General features: G+C 43.2%; 1 protein-coding gene across 1 annotated transcript in view; it reads left to right on the plus strand.

The window, feature by feature from the left end:
- Positions 1 to 26,324, plus strand: part of LOC126458157 (probable chitinase 10) — a 393,594-nt gene that overhangs the window by 242,007 nt on the left and 125,263 nt on the right. The window contains exons 3-5 of the mRNA XM_050095020.1: positions 11,159 to 11,382; positions 22,456 to 22,693; positions 26,124 to 26,303. Of these exons, the coding sequence (XP_049950977.1) occupies positions 11,159 to 11,382; positions 22,456 to 22,693; positions 26,124 to 26,303 (642 nt within the window). The remainder of the gene's footprint in view (positions 1 to 11,158; positions 11,383 to 22,455; positions 22,694 to 26,123; positions 26,304 to 26,324) is intronic.

Genomic DNA, 26,324 nt, shown 5'->3' on the forward strand with positions numbered 1-26,324 from the left:
AAAGCTTCTAAATCAAAAGATACGGCCATACACATTCAACAGCCAAAGAATCTGGTACACCTGCCTAGTATCGTGTAGGGCTCCGCGAGCACGCAGAAGTGCAGCAACATGACGTGGCACGGACTCGACTAATGTCTGAAGTAGTGATGGGGGGAACTGACACCAAGAATCCTGCAGGGCTGTTCATAAATCCGTAAGAGTGCGAAGGGATGGCGATCTCTTCTGAAGAGCACGTTGCAAGGCATCCAAGATATACTCAATAATGTTCATGTCTGAGGAGTTTGGTGGCCAACGGAATTGTTTAAACTCAGAAGAGTGTTCCTGGAGCCAATCTGTAACAATTCTGGACGTGTGGGGTGTCGCGTTGTCCTGCTGGAATTTCCTAGGTCCGTCGGAATTCACAATGGACATGAACGGATGCAGGTCAACAGACAGGATGCTTACGTACGTGTCACCTGTCAGAGTCGTATCTAGACGTATCATGGGTCCCATATCATTCCAACTGCACATGCCCCACACCATTACAGAGCCTCCACCAGCTTGAACACTCAACTGCTGACATGCAGGGTCCATGGACTCTTGAGATTGTCTCCATATCCGTACACGTCCATCCGCTCGATACAATTCTAAACGAGGTTCGTCCGACCAGGCAACATGTTTCCAGTGATCAACAGTCCATTGTCGGTGTTGACGGGTCCAGGCGATGAGGAAAGCTTTATGGCGTATAGTCATCAAGGGTCACGAGTGAGCCTTCGGCTCCGAAAGACAATATCGATGATGTTTCGTTGAACGTTTCACACTCTGACACTTGTTGATGGCCCAGCATTGAAATCAGCAGCAACTTCCGGTGGGGGTGCAATTCCGTCACGTTGAACGACTCTCTTCAATCGTCGTTGGTCCCTTTCTTGCAGTATCTTTTTCCGGGCGTAGTGATGTAGGAGATTTGATGTTTTACCGAATTCCTGATATTCACGGTACACTAGTGAAATGGTCGTGCGGAAAAGTCCGCACTTCATCGCTACCTCGGATATTCTGTGTCCCATCGCTCGTACGCTGACCATAACACCACGTTCAAACTCACTTAAATCTTGATAACCTGCCCATTGTAGCAGCAGTAACCGATCTAACAACTGCGCGAGACACTTATATAGGCGTTGCCGACCGCAGCGCCGTCTTCTGCCTGTTTACATATCTCTGTATTTGAATACGCATGCCTATACCAGTTTCTATGGCGCTTCAGTGTATGTCACGTATTTCCATACTCGCAAACTCACTCATCAAAGCCCGTACATGAGCAGTCTATACATATAGTTAATTTTGTACGGAACCCGTCACACAGCGAGTCTTATTCGCACTTCTCGTTTCTTTTCTCTCTGGAATAAAGAAATCGACTTCACTTGTTATGATTTTGATTAGGGTAAATGAGTTTGTTGTTAGGTATCATGAACGACTTTGTTTCGATAATGGATTATAAAATTACGCCACCCTGTTATAACCAAATCGTAAGACTCGGAAGAAATATTCTCCAGCCTGGAGCTGAAAGAAGAGAGCCGATAAGTCTGTGAGAGAACAGCCGCTAAGGACTTGGAGGTTAGCGACAGCGTTCTGCCTGTCTGCCCGAGGTCTGCCGCCACCTGTTCTTGCAGCGGCGGCCCGCGGTCGGCTTTCTCGCCGGGAAAAAACCTCCCCGGAGTCCACCGACGTCGCTCATCCCTTTCCCAGTCGCAGGCAGCATCGGCTCATCTCTTCCCGTACCGGGCCGGCTTTACGTAAGACGGATGAGGTGGCAACGGCTCCCGCCAGCAGAGTACAGTAGAAAGCGCGCTCGACGCGGAGATAGCGCTCCGGAAGCTTTTGTCCGCATCACTCAGCGGCCGATAGGGGCCGTCGGTTCGGCTCCGAGCAGCGCCAGGCAGTGAAATGTGGGCTCCGAACTCGGTGTAAGTACGCATCGGCAGTGAAATCTCTCGGGTCAACGGGTCGCCAGTGGCGCCTCGCCCTTAACCCTCAGAGTTCATGCGCCTGTCTGGTGCTTCGTTTCATGCACGTAGTGCTCTCTCGCCCTCTCTCGAGGAGGAAGGTCGTGAAAGCGTAGACTTCGCTGATACTCTTTTTTTAGAAGAAAGCTTTCACCGCTCACGATGCGCAGATGTTAAATTCGAGTGATGTACTGACAACGTATTTCAGGCAGAAGCTGCAGCCAGATTTATATACAACTAGTAATACCTAATCGAGTAGTCAGATTACTAGATTAGTACGAAGATAAAGAAAGTAGGTGATTATACAATATTTGATCATTCGAATACACACATCGCACCAGTTGTATACAATGCACAATGACTGTTCAAAAACTTCAGTAACATTCGCAATTTCGCGCCAATAGTGTGTTGGAGCGAAATACGGTCGGCATCGCTGCACACGACTGTATTTAAAGTCGGAAGTTTCACTGCTGTATGTCTGTTAGTTATTGTTCAGTGCTGTATTGGGTAGAACGTTGCGAATTTCGAGATGGCAGAGTTAGAACAGCAACGCGTCTGTATTATATTTTGCGTGAAACTCAAGAAAAGCTTTACAGATACACGCCAAATGATGCAGAATGCCTACTGTGACGAGTACTTAAGCCGTACGTTGTGTTACGAGTGGTTCACACGGTTTAAAAGTGGCCCGACGGAAGTTAATGATGACCCTCGTTCAGGACGTCCTTAGAAGTCTACCGACGTCAGAAAAGTCAACGAAACTGTGCGTGCCAATCGAAGACTGACTGTTGCAGAAGAATGTAACATTTCCGTTGGATCGTGTCTTGAAATCCTGATACAGCATCTTGGAATGCATTGCGTTGCCGTCAAGTTCGTCCCACGGCTAATGAGTCAAAACCAGGAAGACGTCCGTCTCGAAGAGCTTCTGGATCGCACAAATGAGAACGAGATGTACCTTAAGACAATCAAAACTAGTGATAAAACGTGAGTCTACGGTTATGATGTTGGGACCAAGGTTCAGTTTTCACAATCGGTCGGCAAAGGTCCTCCAAGACCAAAAAAGAAGCTCGTCAGGTCAGATCACATGTCAAAGCGATGCTGATAGTACTCTTTGACTTTAAATGATTGGTTCACCATGAATTCGTGTTACAAGGACAAACTGTTAATCGATGGTGCTATCGGGACGTGTTGCGACGCCTTCGTGAAAATGTGAGAAGGAAACGGCCGGAAATGTGGCGAGACAATTCATGGCTCTTGGATCACATAACGCAACCGCCCATTTATTCCTGTTGATGCGTGACTATTCCACAAAAGCGGAAATCACTGTGCTGCTTCATCCTCCGTACTCTCCAGACCTGGCCCCTGCGCACTTTTTTTATTTCCAAAGTTGAAAACCCCTTTGAAAGGACGAAGATTTGCAACGACAGACGAGATAAAAGAAAATTCGCAGACCGCGCTTCGCGCTATCCAGCAAGAGGCGTACCAAGAGTGTTTCCGAAAGAGGAAATGGCTTTGGGAGTGGTGTATCAATTGTGGAGGCGAGTACTGTGGAGGAAACTATGCGCAACAAGTAAAAGGTAAGCGCAGAATACTTTTATGGACAAAGATCTGCAAATTTTCGAACAGACCTCGTATACTCCAGAGAGGAATCTAAGGAACGTGGAAAAATTCTTACAACATTGCACATATTATCGAACCCGCCAGGTTAGCCGAGAGCGCTAATGCACCGCTCCCTGGACTCGGGTAGGCGCGCCGACCCCGGATCGAATCCACCCGGCGGATTAACGACGTGGGCCGGTGTGCCAGCCATCTTGGATGTGGTTTTTAGGCGGTTTTCCACATTCCGATAGGTGAATACCGGGATGGTCCCCACATTACGCCTCAATTACACTACTCGCAGACATTTGAAACACGTTCGCACTATTTCATGGTTTACACTAGACACAGACAGCTGGGGTACACTGGTTCCATCCCAGGGGGTATTGGGTGGTGGCAGGAAGGGCATCCAGCCACCCCTTTAAACCAACCATGCCAAATCCGACCCTGCAAAAGAAGAAGAAGATTGCACATTTTATTGAAATGCAATACACTGAAATTATGTAAAAATATATTATGGGTCATTAAATTAGTTTAAATTCTGCTATAGGGTTCTTCAATGCAGTAGAAGAAATTATGCAACAGAAAGTTATCTTGTCTAAAAAACTCCGATACTGTACGCACAATGTGTATCACGTAGCTGACTACTTTCTGTACTAATGTTAAACGGCTGAAAGTACGAAATACGTAGTTATGGCCCATCGTTTGCACGCCCACAATCAGTGCGTGGTTTCTACTCCCTATTAATTCCATTTCCCCATTTTAATCTGCATATGCCTCACTATTATCATTTTTCACCCGTGGGACATTCTGATAATGCCCCAAAAGGGAGAAAGGCGTCATTTCGTCGAAAACAAAAAAGATTTTGCAACCTAGACTGTGTTATCTCAAGCTATTCATAGCCAGTTGCTGTACCAAGCGCCTACTATGGAATGGAATCAATTCTACCAAGAATGTCAGTAGTTCTAGGAGAATGCTGTCTACCACTGGTGACTTGTTTGTTTATCTGCTTGCGTCCCACTAACGTACTGGCGATTCAAGCGTCAGCTGAGTGACGGTGCGAACACTTGTAGCCGCTGTCGGCTCCGCGCTTGTCTGTGGTGCTGAGTGCTGTACAGTGCTGCGCCGTGCTGTGTTTTCTCGGCTCGGCGTGCTGGAAAGCGCGCCCGCCCTCCGGCCGGGTTTCTCCAGCGCCGTGTCCGTCTCCATGTCCGCGACTCGTGCGCCACCTGCGTGAGGAGAATCAGCACCACTGCGCCGCCACGAGCTCTGCCGCCGGGTATTCCATCGTCTCACACGAGGAGATTCGCCTCCAATAATCTGATAATGGTTACTTGTCCAATAAATTGTTCCACAAAGTCGGCAACTGTGATCGCACGTGAATAGTAACACTTGTTTCATCATGCTGGAAGCGGAGGCAACCGACTATGACGCCTTTCTCCCTTTTGGGGCACCATCAGAATGGCCTACGGGGGAAAAATGATAATAGTGGGGCATATGCAAGATTATAACCAACCGTCCCAGCCTAGGAATTCGCTGAAAACCTATGTTGCTGACTACCAATGGAAACGTTTTCTCATAGTTCTGCCAGTGATTATTCCAACTGTCACATACAAACAGAAACACGCAGCAGGGAGCTTTAATTTATATACAGGGCTATTCAAAAAGAAGGAACAGATTTCATACATCAATTGCTTCCAAAATATGACAGGTAGAAATACAAAGCGAACGTTTCTGGAAAGACAAAAATTCAAATTTTTATGCAATCAATGTGAGCACCATGTGTTACGTGACAAATATCAAAACGGTCGCTCATTTCCTACAACACACGAAGTATCTTGTCTCTCGTTATCGAATTCACATCTTCAACAATGCGATGTTGCAGAGTTTCAAGAGTGTCAGGCATAGAGAGGATAAAAACGCCAATCCAACGTCCTGGAATGGTGTCATAGGGTAACGTCGGATTTCTCTAAGCACGTCCAACGTTACGTGAATGACACCATTCCAGGACGTTGGATTGGAAAAGGAGGAGCAGAAGATGACCTTCATCGCCGGTGGGCTCCCAGGTCTCCAGGCCTCACACCTTGTGACTTTCATCTGTGGGGTTACGTAAAAGATGGCGTTTTTATCTTCCCTATGCCTGACACTGTTGAAAGTCTGCGATATCGCATTGTTGAAGCTGTGAATTCGATAACGAGAGACCAGCTGCTTCGTGTGTGGCAGGAAATGAGCGACTGTTTTGATATTTGTCGTGTATACATGGTGCTCCCAATGAATGCATAAAAATTCGAAATTTTCTCTTTCGAGGAATGTTGAGATTGAGTTTCTCCGTTTCGTAGTTTGAGAGCAATAAATGTTTGAAACTTTTTGATTCTTTTTGAATAGCCCAGTGTAGCTGGCGTCTTGCCTATGATTCGTCAGGCACATTGTCTCTGGTGTTTTGACAGATATTTTCAGTTTCGTTTTAGCATTGTGTATCTGGAGCCAGCCCAAGTAATTACCGCTCGTCACGTCTTTCATGCGAATCCCAGTATGAACTGAAGGCATGGGTTTGTTTACCATTATGAACAAAATTATTTTTAAATTGGAATTTTGATTGCCTATTCGATAGCGCAGCCTCAGATTAGTCCGGTGCGATATTCGTTTTATCGACATGTATTTTCAGGAAGAGTAAAACACGAAGAATAAACAGCAGTACAGCAGCGACAACAACTTTGTAGTTTAGCCACATGCAGCAGCAACGTTTCCTGTACTTCTGGAACCCCTTAACTCCCTCCATCCGGGCATTTTCTTCACCATGGAAGTGGAGAAGAACTGATACCAGCCGTTCATAAGTGTCTTTGTCTGCAGAAAGAAGACGGTTCCTTGAGTCACAGCACGTTTCGTAAACCAACGCACGCTGACCTACAGCTACGAGATACGAGCTGCCGTCACCTATCTCAGCGCAGTAGAGTATTACGGACTCTAGTTCATAGGGCTAGAGTTATTTCAGACGCAGGGAGTGCACCAGCAGAGCTTAGCCATCTTCGCTCTGTGTCTGTACAAAACTGGTACCGTGATAAACAGATTCGTAATGCATTTCAACCTGCACACACTGACGCTTAAGAACGGCCAGAAGAAAAGGAGAACTCCAAGAGGATGGTTTTTCTACCCTATGTAGGTGGCGTGCCCTTTAAGACTGGCAGGCTGTTCAAGAAACATCAACTAAAATGTGTCTTCCGCACTCCAGCGCGAATGCAAACTATGCTGGGTCCTGTTAAAGACAACGTATTTCTAAGGAGGACAGAGATACATTAAATCCTGTGCCATTGTGGGAAATCATACTTTGGCCAGACATGTCGCACTGTTAAGGATAGATTCGCTGAACATAAACTTGAAGATGTCGAGCAGCTACCTCGTTGAAATATTGTGCATCTTCCACAAAATTATCCGACGTACTGCCCATGAACCAATGAAGCATAAATGATAATTTTTAAAAAGCCGTTGGGGGGACGGAGGTATGGAGGGGAGGGGGACCACACTAGTAAATACTTAACATACATTCCTTACACCTGTATTACAACCGGTAATACAAAGCCATGCATCATACGGTCACATGGTAATTTAAAAAAAAAGGCAGGTCAACAAAACCAAAAATAATACAGACAAATATACGGATACTATCTCCGTCTGAGAATTAAAAGGAAGGTAGCACAAATGGAGATTTTACAGAAAGGAGCGGAGATAAGCCGAACCTTTACATAGCCAATCTGTGGCAAGCAGATATTCTCTCTCTCTCTCTCTCTCTACCTTACGGAAGACCCAGATAGTTGTCAAAGTTCTCAACAAGAATGCCGGGTTTTTTGAATAAATAAAATTTTACGGAACGACAGAAATCATCGGAAACAAATTGTCGAACAGAGTGAAACAGTAATTTACGCAATACTTGCCAATTCCGTGACCTTACAGCTCGACGCGCCGAAACCGATGCTTATAGATACGACGAACGCCTCTTCCGCTGCCTCTAGTCTTACGGATATGAATAAAGATGTCGGTTAACTGTTGCTATTTGTAGTCCATCCAGCAACCAGAACATCAAATGTAAACAAAAGCGCAGTGAACAATTAGAAGCAGAACAAAAGCTGACGAACAGTTTACTACATTGTCCAGTGAATTTACATCTACATATGTACTCTACAAACCGAAGTATCGTGTATGTCGGAGAGTACCATGTACCACTACCAGTCATTTCTTTTCCTAATCTACTCGAGAGGGAGGAAGCGGCTTTGTGCCTCAGTACGAGCCCTAATTCGTCTTATCTGGTCTTTGCAATCCTCACGCGAAATGTACATTCGCGGCAGTAGATTCGTTCTGCAGTCAACTAAAAGTGCCTGTTCTCTAAATTTTTTCAGTAGTGTTTCACGACGAGAATGCCGCCTTCCATCCAGGGATTCCTTCTTCAGTTTCCGAAACATTTGCATGACGCTCGCATGTTGATCAAACCAGCCGGTAACAACTCCAGCAGCCCATTTCTGAAGAATTCTTTCGACGTCTTCCTTTAATCAAAACTGTTCAGGATCCTAAACACTCGATGAGTAGGCCCACTACTGAAGAATAGAAGCACTAGTCTTCAATTTGCTGTCTCCTTCATAGATGAGCTGGAGTTTCCTAGAATTCTTCCAGTAAGCCGAAGTGGAACATTAGTGTTCCCTACCAGAGATCTTACATGCTCGTTCCATCTCAAGTCGCCTTGCAACGTTACGCCCACGAGTTAAATCGACGTGACCGTGTCAAACTGCACTAATATTGTATTCGATCATTACAGGATTTCCCGCGCCCGGGTTCCCGGGTTCGATTCCCGGCGGGGTCAGGGATTTTCTCTGCCACGTGATGACTGGGTGTTGTGTGATGTCCTTAGGTTAGTTAGATTTAAGTAGTTCTAAGTTCTAGGGGACTGATGACCATAGATGTTATGTCCCATAGTGCTCAGAGCCATTTTAACCATTACAGGATTGTTTTGCTACGTGCTTTAGCTTGCATGATACTACATTAGGTCAAGCTGCCATTCATCACACCAAATAGAAATTCGAAGTCATCCTGCATTTCTTTATAGTCACTGAACGACGATACTTGTCGGTATACTACAGCGTCTTCGTCAGTGAACAGTCAAGGATTACTACTCAGCCTATCCGTCTGATTATTTATGTAAATAGAGAACGACAGCCATCCTATCACACTTCCCTGTGACACTCCTGACGATACCCTCGTCTCTGAAGAACACGCGCCGTCGAGGACAACGCACTGGGTCCTGCTGCTTAAGAAGTCTTCGAACCACTCACATATCTGAGAACGTATTCCGTATGCTCGGAGCTTCATTAACAGTCTGTAGTCGCACACCGTCTCAAACGCTTTCCAGAAATCTATGAATATGGAATATGCATGTTGTCCTTCATACGAGGTTCACAGGATGTCGTGCGAAGAAAGGGTAATCATGACGGATGCTCCTCATTTGCGTACATAAACCAACAGTAGTTGGTTAATAACGACATTTCCATTAAAATGATATTGTCTCATAATTTGTTGATGAGGTATTCAAACTAGCTGTGTGGTGAGAACAGGACCGGACCTGACATCGAACCCTGTGGAACACCTGTGTTAATTTTTCCCCAGTAAGAAGACTATTTGGCCTAAAAGCTACCTCCTCATTCAGATGTGACTACCGATCAGTTCAGTAAGAAATGAAGCATCATCTACATCTACACCTACATACATACTCCGCAAACCACCATACGGTGCGTGGCGGAGGGTACCTCGTACAAAAACTAGCATACTCTCTCCCTGTTCCACTCCCAAACAGAACGAGGGAATAATGACTGCCTATATGCCTCTGTAAAGCTTTCGAAATGTGGTGCTACAGAAGAATGCTGAAGATTAGATGGGTAGATCACATAACTAATGAGGAAGTATTGAATAGGATAGGGGAGAAGAGAAGTTTGTGGCACAACTTGACCAGAAGAAGGGATCGGTTGGTAGGACATGTTCTGAGACATCAAGGGATCACCAATTTAGTATTGGAGGGCAGCGTGGAGGGTAAAAATCGTAGGGGGAGACCAAGGGATGTATACACTAAGCAGATTCAGAAGGATGTAGGTTGCAGTAGGTACTGGGAGATGAAGAAGCTTGCACAGGATAGAGAAGCAAGGAGAGCTGCATCAAACCAGTCTCAGGACTGAAGACCACAACAACAACAACATGCCTCTGTACTGGGTCTAATCTGTCTTATCTAATCTTTGTGGTCTATCCACGAAATGTAAGTTGGCGGCAGTAAAACTGTTTCCTATCAGTAACAAATCTAGCAGCCCGCCTCTGAATTGTTTCTACGTCCTCCCTCAATCCGACTTGATAGGGATCCCAAACACTCGAGGAGTACTCAAGAATAGGTCGTATTAGTGTTTTATAAGCGGTCTCCTTAACAGATGAACCACATCTTCCCAAAATTCTACCAATGAACCGAAGACGACTATCCGCTTTCCCCACAACTGCCATTACATGCTTGTCCCGCTTCATATCGCTCTGCGATGTTACGCCCAAATATTTAACCGTCGTGACTGTGTCAAGCGCTACACTACTAATGGAGTATTCAAACATTACAGGATTCTTTTTCCTATTCATCTGCATTAATTTACATTTATCTACATTTAGAGTTAGCTGCCATTCTTTACACCAATCACAAATCCTGTCCAAGTCATCTTGTATCCTCCTACAGTCACGACACCTTCCCGTACACCACAGCATCATCAGCAAACAGCCGCACATTGCTATCCACCCTATACAAAAGATAATTTATGTAGATAGAAAACAACAGCGGACCTACCACGCTTTCCTGGGGCACTCCAGATGATACCCTTACCTCCGATGAACACTCACCATCCAGGGACAACGTACTGGGTTCTATTACTTAAGAAGTCTTCGAGCCACTCACATGCTTGGGAACCAATCCCACATGCTCGTACCTTAGTTAGGAGTCTGCAGTGGGGCACCGAGTCACTCGTTTTCCGGAAGTCAAGGAATATGGCATCCGTCTGATACCCTTCATCCATGGTTCGCAAGATATCATGTGAAAAAAGGACGAGTTGCGTTTCGCAGGAGCGACGCTTTCTAAAGCCGTGCTGATGCATGGACAGCAACTTGGTTCGAAAATGGCTCTAGGCACTATGGGACTTAACATCTGAGGTCATCAGTCCCCTAGACTTAGAACTACTTAAACCTAAGGAAATCACACACAGCCATGCCCGAGGCAGGATTCGAACCTGCGACCGTAGCAGCAGCGTGGTTTCGGACCGAAGCGTCTAGAACTGCTCGGCCACAGTGGCCGGCCGACAGCAACTTCTCTGTCTCAAAAGGGTATCGTCAGGAGTGCCACAGGGAAGTGTGACGGGATGGCTGTCGTTCTCTATGTACATAAATAATCAGACGGACAGGCTTAGCAGCAATCCTTGACTGTTCACTGATGAAGACGCTGTAGTACACCGATAAGTAGCGTCCCTGGAAGTGTTTAAGAGGAGGAGGAGGAACGATTTTGATGAGCGGTCCTTGTGTGTCTCCAGGTACTGGCAGGCGGCGCCTCAGACGACCTGGCGGCAGCTCTTCCTCGTCCACGACTTCGTCATCGTCCTCCACGTCGACAAAGGTGCGCACGCGCGACCAGGAGACGTCTGCGAGCGTTAACCGGTTCCGCGTGCGCAACAGGCTGACTCCGCCCGGCGCCAACCGCAAGTCGGGCAGCAGCAGCGCCGTGGCTGCCGCCTCCGACAAGTCTGGCGGCTACAAGGTCAGTCTCCTCCGCCGCCCTCTGTGTGGCGGCGTGGGCAGAGGGAGCGCCGGCGCTACACACAGTAGTATCAGGCGCAGTGCTCTCGCGTTCATAAGAGTCTGAGTATTGGTATATTTTGCGATCTGTCAAAGGCATTTGACTGTGTAAACCACAATATCCTGTTACGTAAATTATAATATTATGGTGTAACAAGAAATGCTGCAAAACGGTTCAAATCTTATACCTCTGGCCGGAAACCAAGGGTGTGATTAGGAAAGAGACATGTATTAAGCTGTGATTTGAGACTTTCTCGGCGTATTCCATTCGTGAAATCTTCTCGGGTGATCAGCCGAGTAAAGGCGTCGTCTTCTCGCAACGTTTCGAAGGGTTTCGTACCCATCATCTTCGCTTGAAGATGATGGGTACGAAACCCTTCGAAACGTTGCGAGAAGACGACGCCTTTACTCGGCTGATCACCCGAGAAGATTTCACGAATGTATTAAGCTGTCAGGCATCATGCAGCTGGGAACTAATTACTTGTGGGGTCCCACAAGGTTCCATTCTAGGACCCTTACTTTTTCTTGTGTATATCAATGACATTTCGTCAGTAACATTACCAGATTCCAAGTTCGTTTTAATTGCCGATGATACAAACATTACAATAAATAGCAAATCGAATGTAGTCTTAGAAAGATTGGCTAATAAAATATTTGTGGATATTAATCACTGGTTTCTAGCCAATTCTTTGTCACTAAACTTTGAAAAAGCACTACATACAGCTCAGAACTTGTAAGGGGTGTCCCACGAGTATATGCCTAACATACGATGACAAGCAGATAGAAGAAGTCGACATTGTTAAATTCTTGGGATTACAGCTTGATAATAAATTCAACTGGGAGGAGCACACCACAAAACTACTGAAGCGTCTTAACAAACCTCTATTTGTAATGCGAATTGTGTCAGACATAGGGGATATAAAAAAAATCTGGCACACTATGCTTACTTTCATTCCATAATGTCATATGGGATTATTTTTGGGGGTAATTCATCAAACCAAGCTAAAGCTTTCGGGGCACAAGAACGTGCAATAAGAGTTATATGCGGTGTGAACTCAAGAACATCCCGCAGAAGCCTGATTAGGGAACTAGGGATACTAACTACTGCTTCCCAATATATTTATTCCTTAATGAAATTTGTCATTAAAAATGTATCACTTTTTCAAACCAACAGCTCAATTTATGGAATCAATACTAGAAATAAGAATAATCTTCACAAGGATTTAAAGTCACTTACTCTTGTACAAAAAGATGTGCATTATTCAGGAACACACATTTTTAATAACTTGCCAGCAGCCATAAAAAGCTTAACAACCAATGAAATTTACTTTAAGAGAAACCTAAAGGATTTATTGGTGGCCAACTCCTTCTAGTCCATTGATGAATTTCTCAGTTGAACCGTACATTCTAACTTCTGCACCATTTCGATGCAGTAATGTGTTCATTGTAAATAAGTATTGTAGTAGTTCTATTATATTTTTATTACCTTATAAATAAATAAAACTTTTTTATTTTAAATTCAGTGCATTAGTGTTTGTAAAATGAATCTTTCATATAGTGTTCATTAAAAAAAATGACGATCGTTCCAATTGTGACCTGTGGAAGGTAAATTAGCTTATTGGTTTCAGTTGTAAATTTTTGTCATGTATTATTGTTTTTCTGACATGTTCTACATCCTGGAGGACCTCCTCACTAAGGATCCATTGGAATGAAAGTAGATCTAATGTAATCTGATCTAACTACTGTTGAGCAACCTCAAATCACTTCTCTTGAAGAAAGGGTTCCAATACCTTGAGGTACAATGCTTGGAACAGGAGAGGGTTTTTAATATCCATTTAAGTGCTTTTAAGTACAAATTACAATGGACCGATACTAATATCTTAATGTTGTAGAGGTCACTGGGGATGTGTTATTTCACCACCATGATAATCCAGGCGATATTGCACATTAGAGGTGTTTGAACCGACCGAGATGGAGCAGTGGTAAGATACTGGGATTGCCTTTCAGATTTAGTTTTCCTGTAAATCCCGTAAATCCTTTAATCTGTCTCTGTTAGGCAAAGATGGCGGAGTGAATCGTCCGTGACATGATTAGCCATGTTCCTTCCGAACAGTTAGTATCTTAACAATTGTTCCACCTCCATAACTGTGCTCTTGAGAGGCAGAATTCCTTAAATTTGGTAAAAGTAAAGTAATGTAAAGTCGTATGGCATGAATGGCTGGTAGATACCAAAGAGCAGGTTCCTTCCCCTAACTCAGGTACCTTTCCTTCACGAAGTATGGGAGCTGTGTGTGTAAGTGTATCTGTTAAGTGGAGGTGACTGTAATGGTTGTGTGAGTAGTGTATTTCATGTGCGTGTTGGTCATGATGAGAGAAGGGAGAGGGTGAAACCCGTTGCCGGCACGCAGCCAGAGCCTCTCGAAGGAGGTCGCCGAGCTTAAAGCCCCCATCCGACGGACGGATCAACAGTGTCCCATGCCATCACTTCACGAGACACTGCGGACAAGTTGGGAGTTTAATCCAAGACACTGCCACGAAGACCGGTGATCAGGAACTTTACGCCACCACCTGTCCTGTCCCCTCTGTCATAAAGGCAAAGGGAAAACTGTCAACAGCATGCGGCGAACCAGGGCGGTCACTCATCCACTCTGGCCACGCCTTAACGGTGCTTAACTTCGGTGATCTGACGGGAACCGGTGTATCCATCTCGACAAGACCGTTGACCTAAAATCGGGTAAGAATAAGATTAGCACGCAGGCGTCAATTTCAGGAGCAATGTCAATATTCATAAAGAAAACAGCCCATGGATCATCATCAAAAACGACAATGTGAGCAGAGACTAGCTCGAACTGATTTTTGTTTAAGGAACCAGCTCTTCATCTACCTCATTTGATACAGTTAAACTAAGGAAAATTAAATCACTATGATCGAACATTGAGCGGATCATGTCAAGTGTCTCCGCCAATGCACCACCTTTCTCGAAAGAAAACGTAGCTCTGGATGCATAAACAGAGATATGATTTATATTTCTCGGGAATTCACATCCTCTCCATGAATATCAACTGATCAATGAAACATTTATTAGAACTTTTCTGTGTCTGCGTGTCATGCTCAACAGTAGTAATCATCTGTACTTCGTGCTCTAAGAGCGAACCTATGTCAAATCAGAAATCAAGAAAAGTCTTTTGAAACAAGTTTCAGAAATATCATTGCATCTAACAGACTAATTTTGTTACTTGTGTGTTCAAATGTGTGTGAAATCTTATGGGATTTAACTGCTAAGGTCATCAGTCCCTAAGCTTACACACTACGTAACCTAAATTATCCTAAGGACAAACACACACACCCATGCCCGAGGGAGGACTCGAACCTCCGCCGGAACCTTTGTTACTTGTTTTTTAAAGTTATTTCTCAGCTTCAATCAGGTTGTTCAGTAATGTCAAACACGTAGTTACACATACGACATGTTTAGAGAATAGGAATTAGCTAATGGCCGTTCGACGAAATTTAGAGAAATAACGCTCCCACCATCAGGCAGAATCTATTCGTGAAACTTGCAAACTTACATAAGATACGAAGTAATGAAAGACACTTTAAAACTGAAATATCGTACTTGGTTCTGAGATAAGCGGATGGCTGCTTCAACATGATAATAAGCACTTCTTCCTCACTTTTATCACACTAAACCATCTCCAAAGACCTCATTGCGGAAAAGACAGTAATTCCAACTTTGCTGCTTGACATCGAAAGTTGAGCCTCCAATTACTCATTTTCTTTGACAATCACTGTGCAAAAGATAAATGCACTGCAGCCGACACTGAATGTTCTTAGGTTAAATAGCCTGTTGAGAACATGGTAGGTAAAATTTCAGCCATCGAGAAGGCAGCGCGCCGTCACATCACATGCGAGTAAACTGCCGTATTTATGTTTGCTCTGAGGGATGCGTCTTTTCACCGATAGTGAGAACCGGTTTTTACACACGATCATCGAATATGAAATGAGGCATTAATAATTCATAGCCGCCTTATCGATAAAAAATCGCTGGAGTAGTAATAGCTTATGTTCACGCGAATCATTCGGTAATTACTTAAACACAGAAAATACCCATTGCGTGTGTAACATATTATTCCAAGCACTTGTTCAGCCGAAGGCCACAAATTCCGGACGCTACTCTTTTCGAAACAGCCACACTGATTCTGTGGCGCTGTAAGTTGCTTATGAATTGCATCTGTCATTACAGCGTTCGCTTCTTATAATTACAGTGAAGATTATTCTTTACTTTACTAGTGAAATTAAACAATGATCTGTTCAAATAACCGCTGCAAATAAAATTTAGTTATAATTTGGTAGTATAGGTGTTTTACATGATAAAATGCACACTGTTCTAAATATTGCAATTATTAATGTACAGATAAACCTCAACAGGCCTCTTGTAATATTTAAATTAGTCGTACCAGTAGAATCGCTCATCAGATGTGAGCATCTTTGGATACTCATCCTCCTGATGACAACACGTCAAATTTTAAAGCTCCGTTGGGCACCGTCGACTACTCCACTTTGTTGTATTGACGACGGTGCTGAGCAGAGCTTAAACATTTAACGTGTTGTCCTCAGGGGCATGCGTATCTGAACGTCTGACCAACGAATCTTGATTTGATTTAATTTGATCGAGCCAGGGATACAAAACGACATGGTCCTCGCCCTTCGTTGCCCACGCCGAAACTACATTCACCGGTCACTATCTTTTTCTGTTATTCTAGAAAGAACCAACTAGTACACTTAAAGAGCAGTAGAAGTTCCTTTACTAGATCTCTGATAGCCAAAATTTCTTCAGGAATTAGTGACCCAAGTGTTTTGTGTCCTTTGGCCTTCAGCATTTCGCACTGCACGGTCAGTGTTGTTTCATACCCTATACCATCAATTCAACCCTTGTCGCTTGTTTCCCTATACCCATCGTGTGCAAGTTCCCATGGGCAGTCATTTGTCCTGACATGAATTTAATCTCCTTTTCAAGCCTAGGATTACAGATATCTTTAAGCATAGTTTTGGGATCATTTGTCATTATCTTTCCAGATTTTTTTTTGGTTGGGGGGAGGGGAGAGGGGGTGTTGGCGGGAGAGAGGGTCAGTCCAATTTTCTACGTACTGTTTCCTGATCCAGCAGCGTAATTTCGATTTTACAGGCTTAGTGCTGATTAGGACAGATTCTCCAACAGATTGAGTCGTCGACCCTGCGGTAGTCACCATATCAGCTTGCTCCTTCCCACTAATTCCTGAGTGGCTATGGATCCACAGCGCGTTTGTCCTGTCGCTTTCCTGTAGTCTCACAAGGTTTTCATGACATCCTGCAACGATTTTTATCCTCGTTGTCCTCGTTGCAGGGTCTGATTGAATGAATATAGACACTACGCTCCTTGCAATACTTACGTAAAGCCGCCTCCTCTCATTTTATGATAGCGGAAATCCCCGCTTGGGTGAGCAAATTTAGTAATAAATAATACGCATCCGTGACGCTTTTATCAGAACATTAATTTCTTAAGATTGCTGTATTTCCTGCAGGCGATGACTGTATTTCTACTGTAAAAATCGTACTTACCAAACTCATATTATTAACGATTTACGAATTTCATACCAAATCTATCTTTCTACAGTGGAGTATACGTTTTTCTTAAAGTACCTGACGGGTTAAAACAGTTAAAATAATTGTTATACCCAGACATAGTCTCATTTAAGTTTTTAGTTTCTCGTTTGGACAGTCTCAGTCATCTTCAGATAAGTATACTGCCAGCGAAGACCGCTCGTAATTAAAGCCATTATAAAAATTAATAAATTAAAAGTTAACAAGTACAGCAATAGGTCGTTTTCAGATTAACTCAAATCGTATGTTGTAATAAAAGGTTAGAATTGGGTTTTCCGATACGGGGCTTAAAACCAGACCCTCGTCTACGCAAATACGTATGTACTGATCAAATTTATCGATTATTTCGTCGTACTTGGAGGAACACAGACATACTAAAAACTTAAATATACAATATAGATGTTCCACAGCTACATTTATTTTATAGTTAGCTGTGAAACGCTTTCGGCTTTTTAACCCATCCTTACACAACTTAAGATTATAGAGACAGTCTACACATCATTCACAGTTTATAGTTGTAGAAAAACAGTATTTTCCAAGATATATGACCTTTTACGACTATATATATAAACGGAAAACGCTAGCATAATGAAATACCCAAAGAATATATCACAAATAAACCTTCTGCTACATTATACTCAAAGATTAGAAGAATGAGAATGTGAGGAGCCAATGTTCATGACATCCGCCAATTACTTTATCCATATACTATAGACGTCTGTGCCATTACTCACATATATACTGTTTTGGCCGGTTCTTATATTTTTAATCTTTGAGTATAATGTAATATTAGCTCTATTTGTTAAGAGCTTCTTGTGTTTTTCGTATAGACACATAGTCGTAAAAAGAGCACATAGCCTATTTTGAAAAAACTGTATTTCTGCAGCTATAAACTGTTTCTGATGTTGTGTGAACTATCTGTTTACTCTTAAGTTGTCAAAGGATAGCCTAAAAAGGCACCGAGCGGGATGACGCAGTGGTTAGCACACTGGACTCGCATTCGGGAGGACGACGGTTCAAACCCGCGTCCGGCCATCCTGATTTAGGTTTTACGTGATTTCCCGAAATCGCTCCAGGCAAATGCCGGGATGGTTGCTTTCAAAGGGCACAGCCGACTTCCTTCCCCTTCCTCCCCTAATCCGATGGGACCCACGACCTCGCTGTTTGGTCAAGTTCCTTCAAATCAACCCACAAACCTAAAAATCCGAAAGCCTGTGGAGAACGAAGTCTAAAATGAACTCATTGTGCCATATCAACACCGTGTATCTCAATTATCGTATTCAGTATACAAAGCTCATAATAATGAAAATGGCTAATACTTATGAAATCCATCAATTCTGCAGCGTTTACCTTTCTTTTTGTAAAGCCTCTGTCTTTAATACCCTTCACAACAAACTGCTGCCGCGTGTGCCAGGATTTTACTGACGACGATTTTAGGGAATCTCCTTCAGAGTAGTTCAGTCTGCTGTCCACTAATACAGGGGTTGAGCAGCTGAAGAAAATAAGGTTTGGATGTAAACTCTCGTCAACGACGAGATCATTACAGACAGTACGGGAAGAATGGTCTAGATAAAAACTGACCGCATTCTTTCAGAGCTTTCAAAGGGGACCATCCTGGCATTCATAGTATATATGATCAGGGAAACCCTAAATCTGTCAGGCGCTCAGTCCGGAACCGCGGGACTGCTACGGTCGCAGGTTCGAATCCTGCCTCGGGCATGGATGTGGTGATGTCCTTAGGTTAGTTAGGTTTAAGTAGTTCTAAGTTCTAGGGGACTGATGACCACAGATGTTAAGTCCCATAGTGCTCAGAGCCATTTGAACCATTTGAACCTAAATCTGTATTGCCGGGAGGGATTTGAACCCCATCCTTCCTGAGTCCCAGCCCAGTGTTCTGACCCCAGCGTCACATCGGTCGGTTTAAACCGGATAGGTTTTAAAAAAATGACCTTAAGACTTTCTTACGAACAACATTTTCCTCATATTAACAGTGTGGGTTTTCGTTTATAATGCCATGAATTATCTACATCTATATGATTACTCTGCTATTCACAATAAAGTGTTTGGCAGACGGTTCAATGAACCACCTTCAAGCTGTCTCTCTACCGTTCCACTCTCGAACGAGCACTTGAATTTTTCTGTGAGAACCCTGATCTCTCTTATTTTATCGTGATGATCATTTCTCCCTATGTAGGTGGGTGCCAACAGAATGTTTTCGCAATCGGAGGAGAAAACGTGATTGAAATTTCATGAGAAGATCTCGTCGCAACGAAAAACACCTTTGTTTTAATGATAGCCACTCCAATTCACGTATCATGTCTGTTGCACTATCTCCCCTATTTCGCGATAATACAAAATACTTTGTACTTTTCCGATGTCATCCGTCAGTCCCATCTGATGCAGGTCCGACATCGCACAGCAATACTCCAGAATATGGCGGACAAGCGTGGTGTCAGCAGTCTCTTTAGTAGACCTGTTGCACCTTCTAAGTGTTCTGCCAATGAATCGCAGTCTTTGGTTTGCTCTACCCACAAAATTATCTATGTGATCGTTCCAATTTAGGTTATTTGTAATTGTAATCCCTAAGTATTTAGTTGAATTTACAGCCTTCAGATATGTGTGACTTGTAGCGTAATCGAAATTTAGTGGATTTCTCTTAGTACTCATGTGAATAACTTCACACTTTTCTTTATTCAGGGACAATTGCCACTTTTATCACCATACAGATATCTTATCAACTGCAATTCGTTTTGGTCTTCTGATGACTTTACAAGACAGCAAATGACAGCATCATCCGCAAACAATCTAAGACGGCTACTAAGATTGTCTCCTATATCGTTAATATAGATCAGGAACAATAGAGGGCCGCTAACACTTCCTTGGGGAACGCCGGATATTACTTTTGTTTTACTCGATGACTTTCCGTCTATTACTACGAACAGTGGCCTTTCTGACAAGAAATCACGAATCCAGTCGCAAAACTGAGGTGATATTCCATAGGCATGCAGTTTGGTTAGAAGACGCTTGTGAGGAACGGTGTCGAAAGCCTTCTGGAAATCTAAAAATATGGAATCAATTTGACATCCCCTGTCGATAGCACTGATTACTTCATGAGTATAAAGAGCTACTTGTGTTTCGCAAGAACGATATTTCCTAAATCCGTGCTCACTATGTGTCAATAAATCGTTTTCTTCGAGGTACTTCATAATGTTCGAAAACAGCATATTTTCCAAAACCCTACTGCAAATTGACGTTACTGACATTGGCCTGTAATTCAACGGATTACTCCTACTTCCCTTTTCGGGTATTGGTGTGACTTGAGCAATTTTCCAGTCTTTAGGTACGGATCTTTCTGTGAGCGAGCGATTGTTTATAATTGCTAAATATGGAGCTATTGTAACAGCATACTCTGAGAGGAGTCTGACAGGTATACGATCTGGACCCGAGGCCTTGCCTTTATTAAGTGATTTAAGCTGCTTTGTGACACAAGGATATCTACTTCTATGTTTCTCATCTTGGCAGTTGTTCTTGACTGGAATTCGGGAATATTTTACTTCCTCTTCTTTGCTGAAGGAGTTTCGGAAAACCGTGTTTCATAACTCTGCTTTAGTGACACTGTCATCAGTCACATCACCGTTGTTATCGCGCAGTGTATGTATTGATTGCGGCGCAGTGTAGGTATTGATTGCGTCTTTCCACTGGTGTGCTTTTCGTACGACCAGAATCTCTTTGGGTCTTCTGCCGGATTTTGAGACAGTGTTTCGTTATGTAAATTATTAAAAGCACCTCGCATTGAAGTACGCCCTATTTCTCAAACTTCTGTAAAACTTTTCCATTCTTGGGGATTTTACGCTCGTTTAAATTTGACATGCTGTTTTCGCTGCTTCTACAACAGCGATCTGACTCGTTTTGTGTAGCATGGGGGATCAATTCCATCACTTATTAATTTATGTGGTATATGTCTCTTAATTGCTGTCGATACTATCTCTTTGAAATCATTCCACAACTTTTCTACTCTTACATGACCAGATCAGAAGGAGTGAAGACTGTCGCTTGAAGCGGCGTTAAGACCATTTTTATCAGCTTTTTTAAATAGATATACTTTGCGTTCCTTTTTGATGGTTGTAGGTGTTACGGCATTCAGCCTAGCAGCAACTGCCTTGTTGTCGCTAATCCCTGTATTCGTCCGATACTCACTATTTGTCCAGGATCTTATACAGGTTCAAAATGGTTCAAATGGATCTGAGCACTACGCGACTTAACTTCTGAGGTCATCAGTCGCCTAGAACTTAGAACTAATTAAACCTAACTAACCTAAGGACATCACACACATCCATGCCCGAGGCAGGATTCGAACCTGCGACCGTAGCGGTCACACGGTTCCAGACTGAAGCGCCTTTAACCGCACGGCCACACCGGCCGGCTATACAGGTTCTCCTTTCCATATCTACGTTGCAGTCGAATCGGGATGGTTGTTCTTAAGTTGGGTGTATGCTGTACTTTCAAGCAGGAAAACTTTATTATTCTTCATCAGCATAAGTTGTCAGCTTTTGCTCACAGGGTTCGTGAGAACGTGCAAGCCAAATGCGAATCATATATAATTATGACTTAACATTTCTCGATATGTGATCTGATGTCTTACCAGCCTATTTCTAATTTGTAGAATTCTCTGGTGTCCGGCCAGATCAAGTCATAATTATTCCTCGATATGTCGGCAAGCAGACTCGTTACTACCTTCAGATGATCCCTGTCATCTACAAACCTTTCTCATTTGGTACCATAACAGTCTCAGTCATTCCAGTCTCGAGGTGATCTCACCGCATAGGTCTGAATTTGTTTGTTTTTCTCATTTCGCGTGAGTGCTGTAACGATTCCTTTCGATAGGTCACTCCTTCTTTAACACTCCTCTGCAATGACTTTGGCGTCGATACCGAGCGAGGTAGAATAGCGATACTCATCCGTCCATCCTGATTTAGGTTTTGTTTTTTTAAACTGATCAAGATAAATTGCGGGACACGACCGGAAATTCTTCCTCATCCCTCCTCAAACTGTGCTTGTGCTCCGTCTCTAATTATCTCGGTCTCAGCAGGACATAGAAACCTAATCTTCTTTCTTTCTTCTTTGAAATCGACGGCCAATTACTGTAAGACCCGCTGCTCACCTATTTTGTGCGTGACGTGCACTGTACTGACCCTCTATTAGTGAATGATTACGTCGTATTTTCCAGATTGCACTCTTTTGCGTGCTCCTGGTGTCTCCGAGGTTCGCTACTTGGTCTAAACCTTAAGAAACAGAAGTATGATAATAGCTGTGGGATTGGCTGAAAGTTCCTTGCTAAACTAAAGCTTTCTGTCGCGTGGGCAACTGGAGCACTGAACGAGTACGTACCTGCCTGCAGGTGGTGTGCTACTACACCAACTGGTCGCAGTACCGCACGGCGCACGGCAAGTTCCTGCCCGAGGACATCACGCCGGACCTGTGCACGCACATCATCTACGCCTTCGGCTGGCTGAAGAAGGGCAAGCTGACCAGCTTCGAGGGCAACGACGAGACCAAGGACGGCAAAGTCGGCCTGTACGAGCGCGTCATGGCGCTCAAGAAGGCCAACCCCAAGCTGAAGGTCCTGCTCGCGCTCGGTGAGTAGACAGTGCGTCACTCCCGGTGAGTAATTGGTGCCACTTCCGCACACACCTCAGTGGCGGGCGATTCACGGACGCTGCCACTGTACGAGAATTTACAGCCTGATAACCAATTACACAGGAATTTCCTTACTTTCATTCGGCTGCAAAATCGATTCTGAAAATCTACTTACGAGAGGATATCAGAAAGTAAGTTACACATTATTATGATACACCAAGTAATTTTTATTGAATGCTGGAATGCATTTGAGAGTTACACAGGCATGACCTTTTTTCAATATAATTATTTATTATTTATTTAATTCTTACTACCCTGACCAGATTAGGGCCTTAATGCCCCTCTCTTGCATTTGACCAGCAATAATATGTACACAAAATATCACATAATCATCACAATAATAATAATGATAATAATAATAATAATAATTTACGTTATTCATGAAAATAATAACTGGTAATAATAATAACACTAATAACGATGATAAAATAATGAAAGAATTAGGAATGATATTGATTATAATTTGCATTATTAATAAAATTTAATGACAGGTAATAACAATAACAGAACACTAATAATAATAATAAAATAATTGAGATACTAAGAATGATATTGATTAGTTTAGTACTTTTGAAGTATTATAATAATAAGGAATAACGAAAGAGGAAAAGATTGAAATGAAAGTGATAATGACTGCTAGGAAAGAAGAGACTTTCAATAGAGAACAGTGTAAACAAGGGGAGGAAAAAGTGGTTGTGGAGGGAGGATTGAGGAGAGTGAGCTACAACAAGACATAGCTTCTGCGATAGAAGGTGGGCCATTAGCTGTCTTTTGACGTCTCACAGGATTTTAATTTCTGTAATGTTTTGAGGAATATTGTTCCAATGTCGGGTTGCTGATACAGGAAATGATTCTAGAGAGCATGTCACTGCTGTGTAGTGGTACAGAGAGAATTATACACTGTTGAGAACGAGTATTTCTGCTGTGTCACTCAGATACTAGTGTAACGGTAGACGATGAATAGCAAGAAGCGCAATGATTGAGAAGACGAGACAGCAAACACAAGGTACAATATCTATGATTAGTCGAGTCGGTACGTAGCCATGATGATTGTTCGAAGGCATGAGTGATATGGTCGAAATAGCGTACATCACAAATTAATCTTACACAAGCATTCATCGCCGTTTACAGCCAACGCGAGCTCTCACACACAAGTCCTTGGAGAATAGTATCACCATAACCAAGTACGGAGACTATTAGTGACTCTAAGAGTTTCATTTTAAGCTCGAGAAAGAATAAAATGAGTGATGTGATGCTGAAACCTTCGTACAGACTGCAGTTGTGTGTTCAGTCCAGTCTAAGTGTTAGTCTAGAATTACCTCCATATTCTTTTCAGAAGAGGGAAGGTTTACTTCTGTGCCGTTTAGGATTAAAGGGTGGAAGAGATTCTCTTAACTGAGGAAATTTTAAGTGCTTTTGTGAGCGACTAAGATTGCTTGCATGTCAGATGGTAGTCACGAAGTCCCATTAACAACGATAGGGATATTCTACTAACCGCCCGTTTCCTCGACGAAAAAAATTCGCTTCTTGGTCACGGAGCTACCGTTCTATGAAGTTCTTCATCATCGGAAAATCTGTCACTACAGCGAATCAGTTCCTCGATAGCCGGGACACTGACGTCTATGATATATGTCGATGGCATTCTTTCCTGATCGGCATCACGCATGCATATGTGCCCTTCGGTCAGCTTGTAGGCACGGTGTCACTGTGGATGAACACGATATTGCATTTGATCCACACACCGCCAGAATTCCATTGTGAATCTGTGTGCAATTGAGATGCTTTGCCCGCAAGAATTGCACTATCCTGCGTACTTTATTTTTGGAGTATGTTACCAGTCGCCGCGTCATTTCACTTCCATACGGTCATGCACTTGTTATTCGTACCGCAGCAGAACTGTGTCTCGATGAAACCCGGATCATGTATTCTCTTCTTACAATGCACTACTGTCACAGCGCACTCTTAGCGTGAAACTGCATGTGTAGTTTGCTCTTTGAAATCCCCTCGTAATAGCATCTGCTAATCAGCGAAGGAAGTTCACATAGTGAGCACTGGCTCTGGCATCAAGACAAGGCTTGGTACTGACTTGGCATACACGCCCATGTTTCGCACTGGAGGAGGGTGATAGAACGGTATAGAGATAAGTCGAAAAATAGGGTGTGTAGATAAAACACCATTGTTCCGTGTGTGTAATTCTCATGTGTTCACTAAGGAATTTTTGAAGAAAAAAATATTTTCTGGATATATATATATATATATATATATATATATATATATATATATATATATACTGTTTAAAGTACTACGGGAATTCCAAATTTACTAAAGAACAAAGAAAAGAATAAATTAAGTCTGGGCAACACAACATCAAAGTTATATTCTTAGGAGAGCTCTGAACCTCTCGAAACAGAAACAGGGCCGGACGAGGAGATGCAATTCATCATTACTGTTCAATTAATTGCGGATAAAAGTTTTGGAAATGAAAAACTGCAAACTAAAGGCACAGATATTGGCAATATTCTCCAAGCTAATAGTCATTGTCAGGCATTTGATGATTAGGTTACAGTCCTCTCCAGTAACAGAACAGAAGCAGTCCAGTATGTAGAGAAATGCAACGAAACAGAGTCAAAACCTGGGCTCCAAATTTCACGTGAAAAAACCCAATACATGAAAGACATCGGATAAATTTTCAACAGCCTTCCTTTAAGTGGCATAGGATGTGACCGTGTGTGTGCTGTGCAATAGGGACACTGTGGATGCTGGTCCTACGCTCCCATACGTTTGTTTGACGTGGGTGTGACCCCCAAGACTGACTGGTCCGACCGCCTCGCATTTATGTACCCATAATAATTTGGGGTCACCAGAAGATGAAGCTTTAAGCTTCAAAACCGGTCGTGGAATAAATTACGAAAATTACTGGCAGCTGAAGAGGATTTTCATTCTATAAATATGTTCCTCAATTGCGGTTGTTCACCTAATCAAATATTTTGTTAAATGCAGCAGATATTGAATTTCCTTTAGACTTTCTCGTAGCTTGTTCCAGAGATAGAAATCATCCGTGAAGAATGAAATTTGCGACTTTTCTGTGGATGAGTAGGGTTATAACACTAAATAAGTGCGTTCTGGAGTTGTAGTTTGCTCCCTGATATGTGGTACTGAGGGGTTTGTATAGCTGAAAGCCAATGAAATAGGTAGGGAAAATGGTTATGTAACATCTCTGATTGCAACAATCCAAACTGGTTTAAGGAAACACTGAAATGGTTCACGATGATAAAACGTGGCACAAAATTACGCTACTTCTAGATACTTTCTCTGAATTTCTCTTAGTCACTGCAGGGTAGAAACTGACTGCGGCTTTTGCACTTCCAGGTGGCTGGTCTTTCGGCACACAGAAGTTTAAGGCGATGTCAGAGACTCGCTACACGCGCCAGACGTTCATCTACAGCGCCATCCCCTACCTGCGAAAGCACAACTTTGACGGACTCGATATGGACTGGGAGTACCCCAAGGGCACCGACGACAAGAAGAACTTCGTGCTGCTCCTCAAAGGTGAGTACAACAATACAGTGA

The sequence above is a fragment of the Schistocerca serialis genome, chromosome 2, assembly GCF_023864345.2.
Source record: "Schistocerca serialis cubense isolate TAMUIC-IGC-003099 chromosome 2, iqSchSeri2.2, whole genome shotgun sequence".
Taxonomy (NCBI): domain Eukaryota; kingdom Metazoa; phylum Arthropoda; class Insecta; order Orthoptera; family Acrididae; genus Schistocerca; species Schistocerca serialis.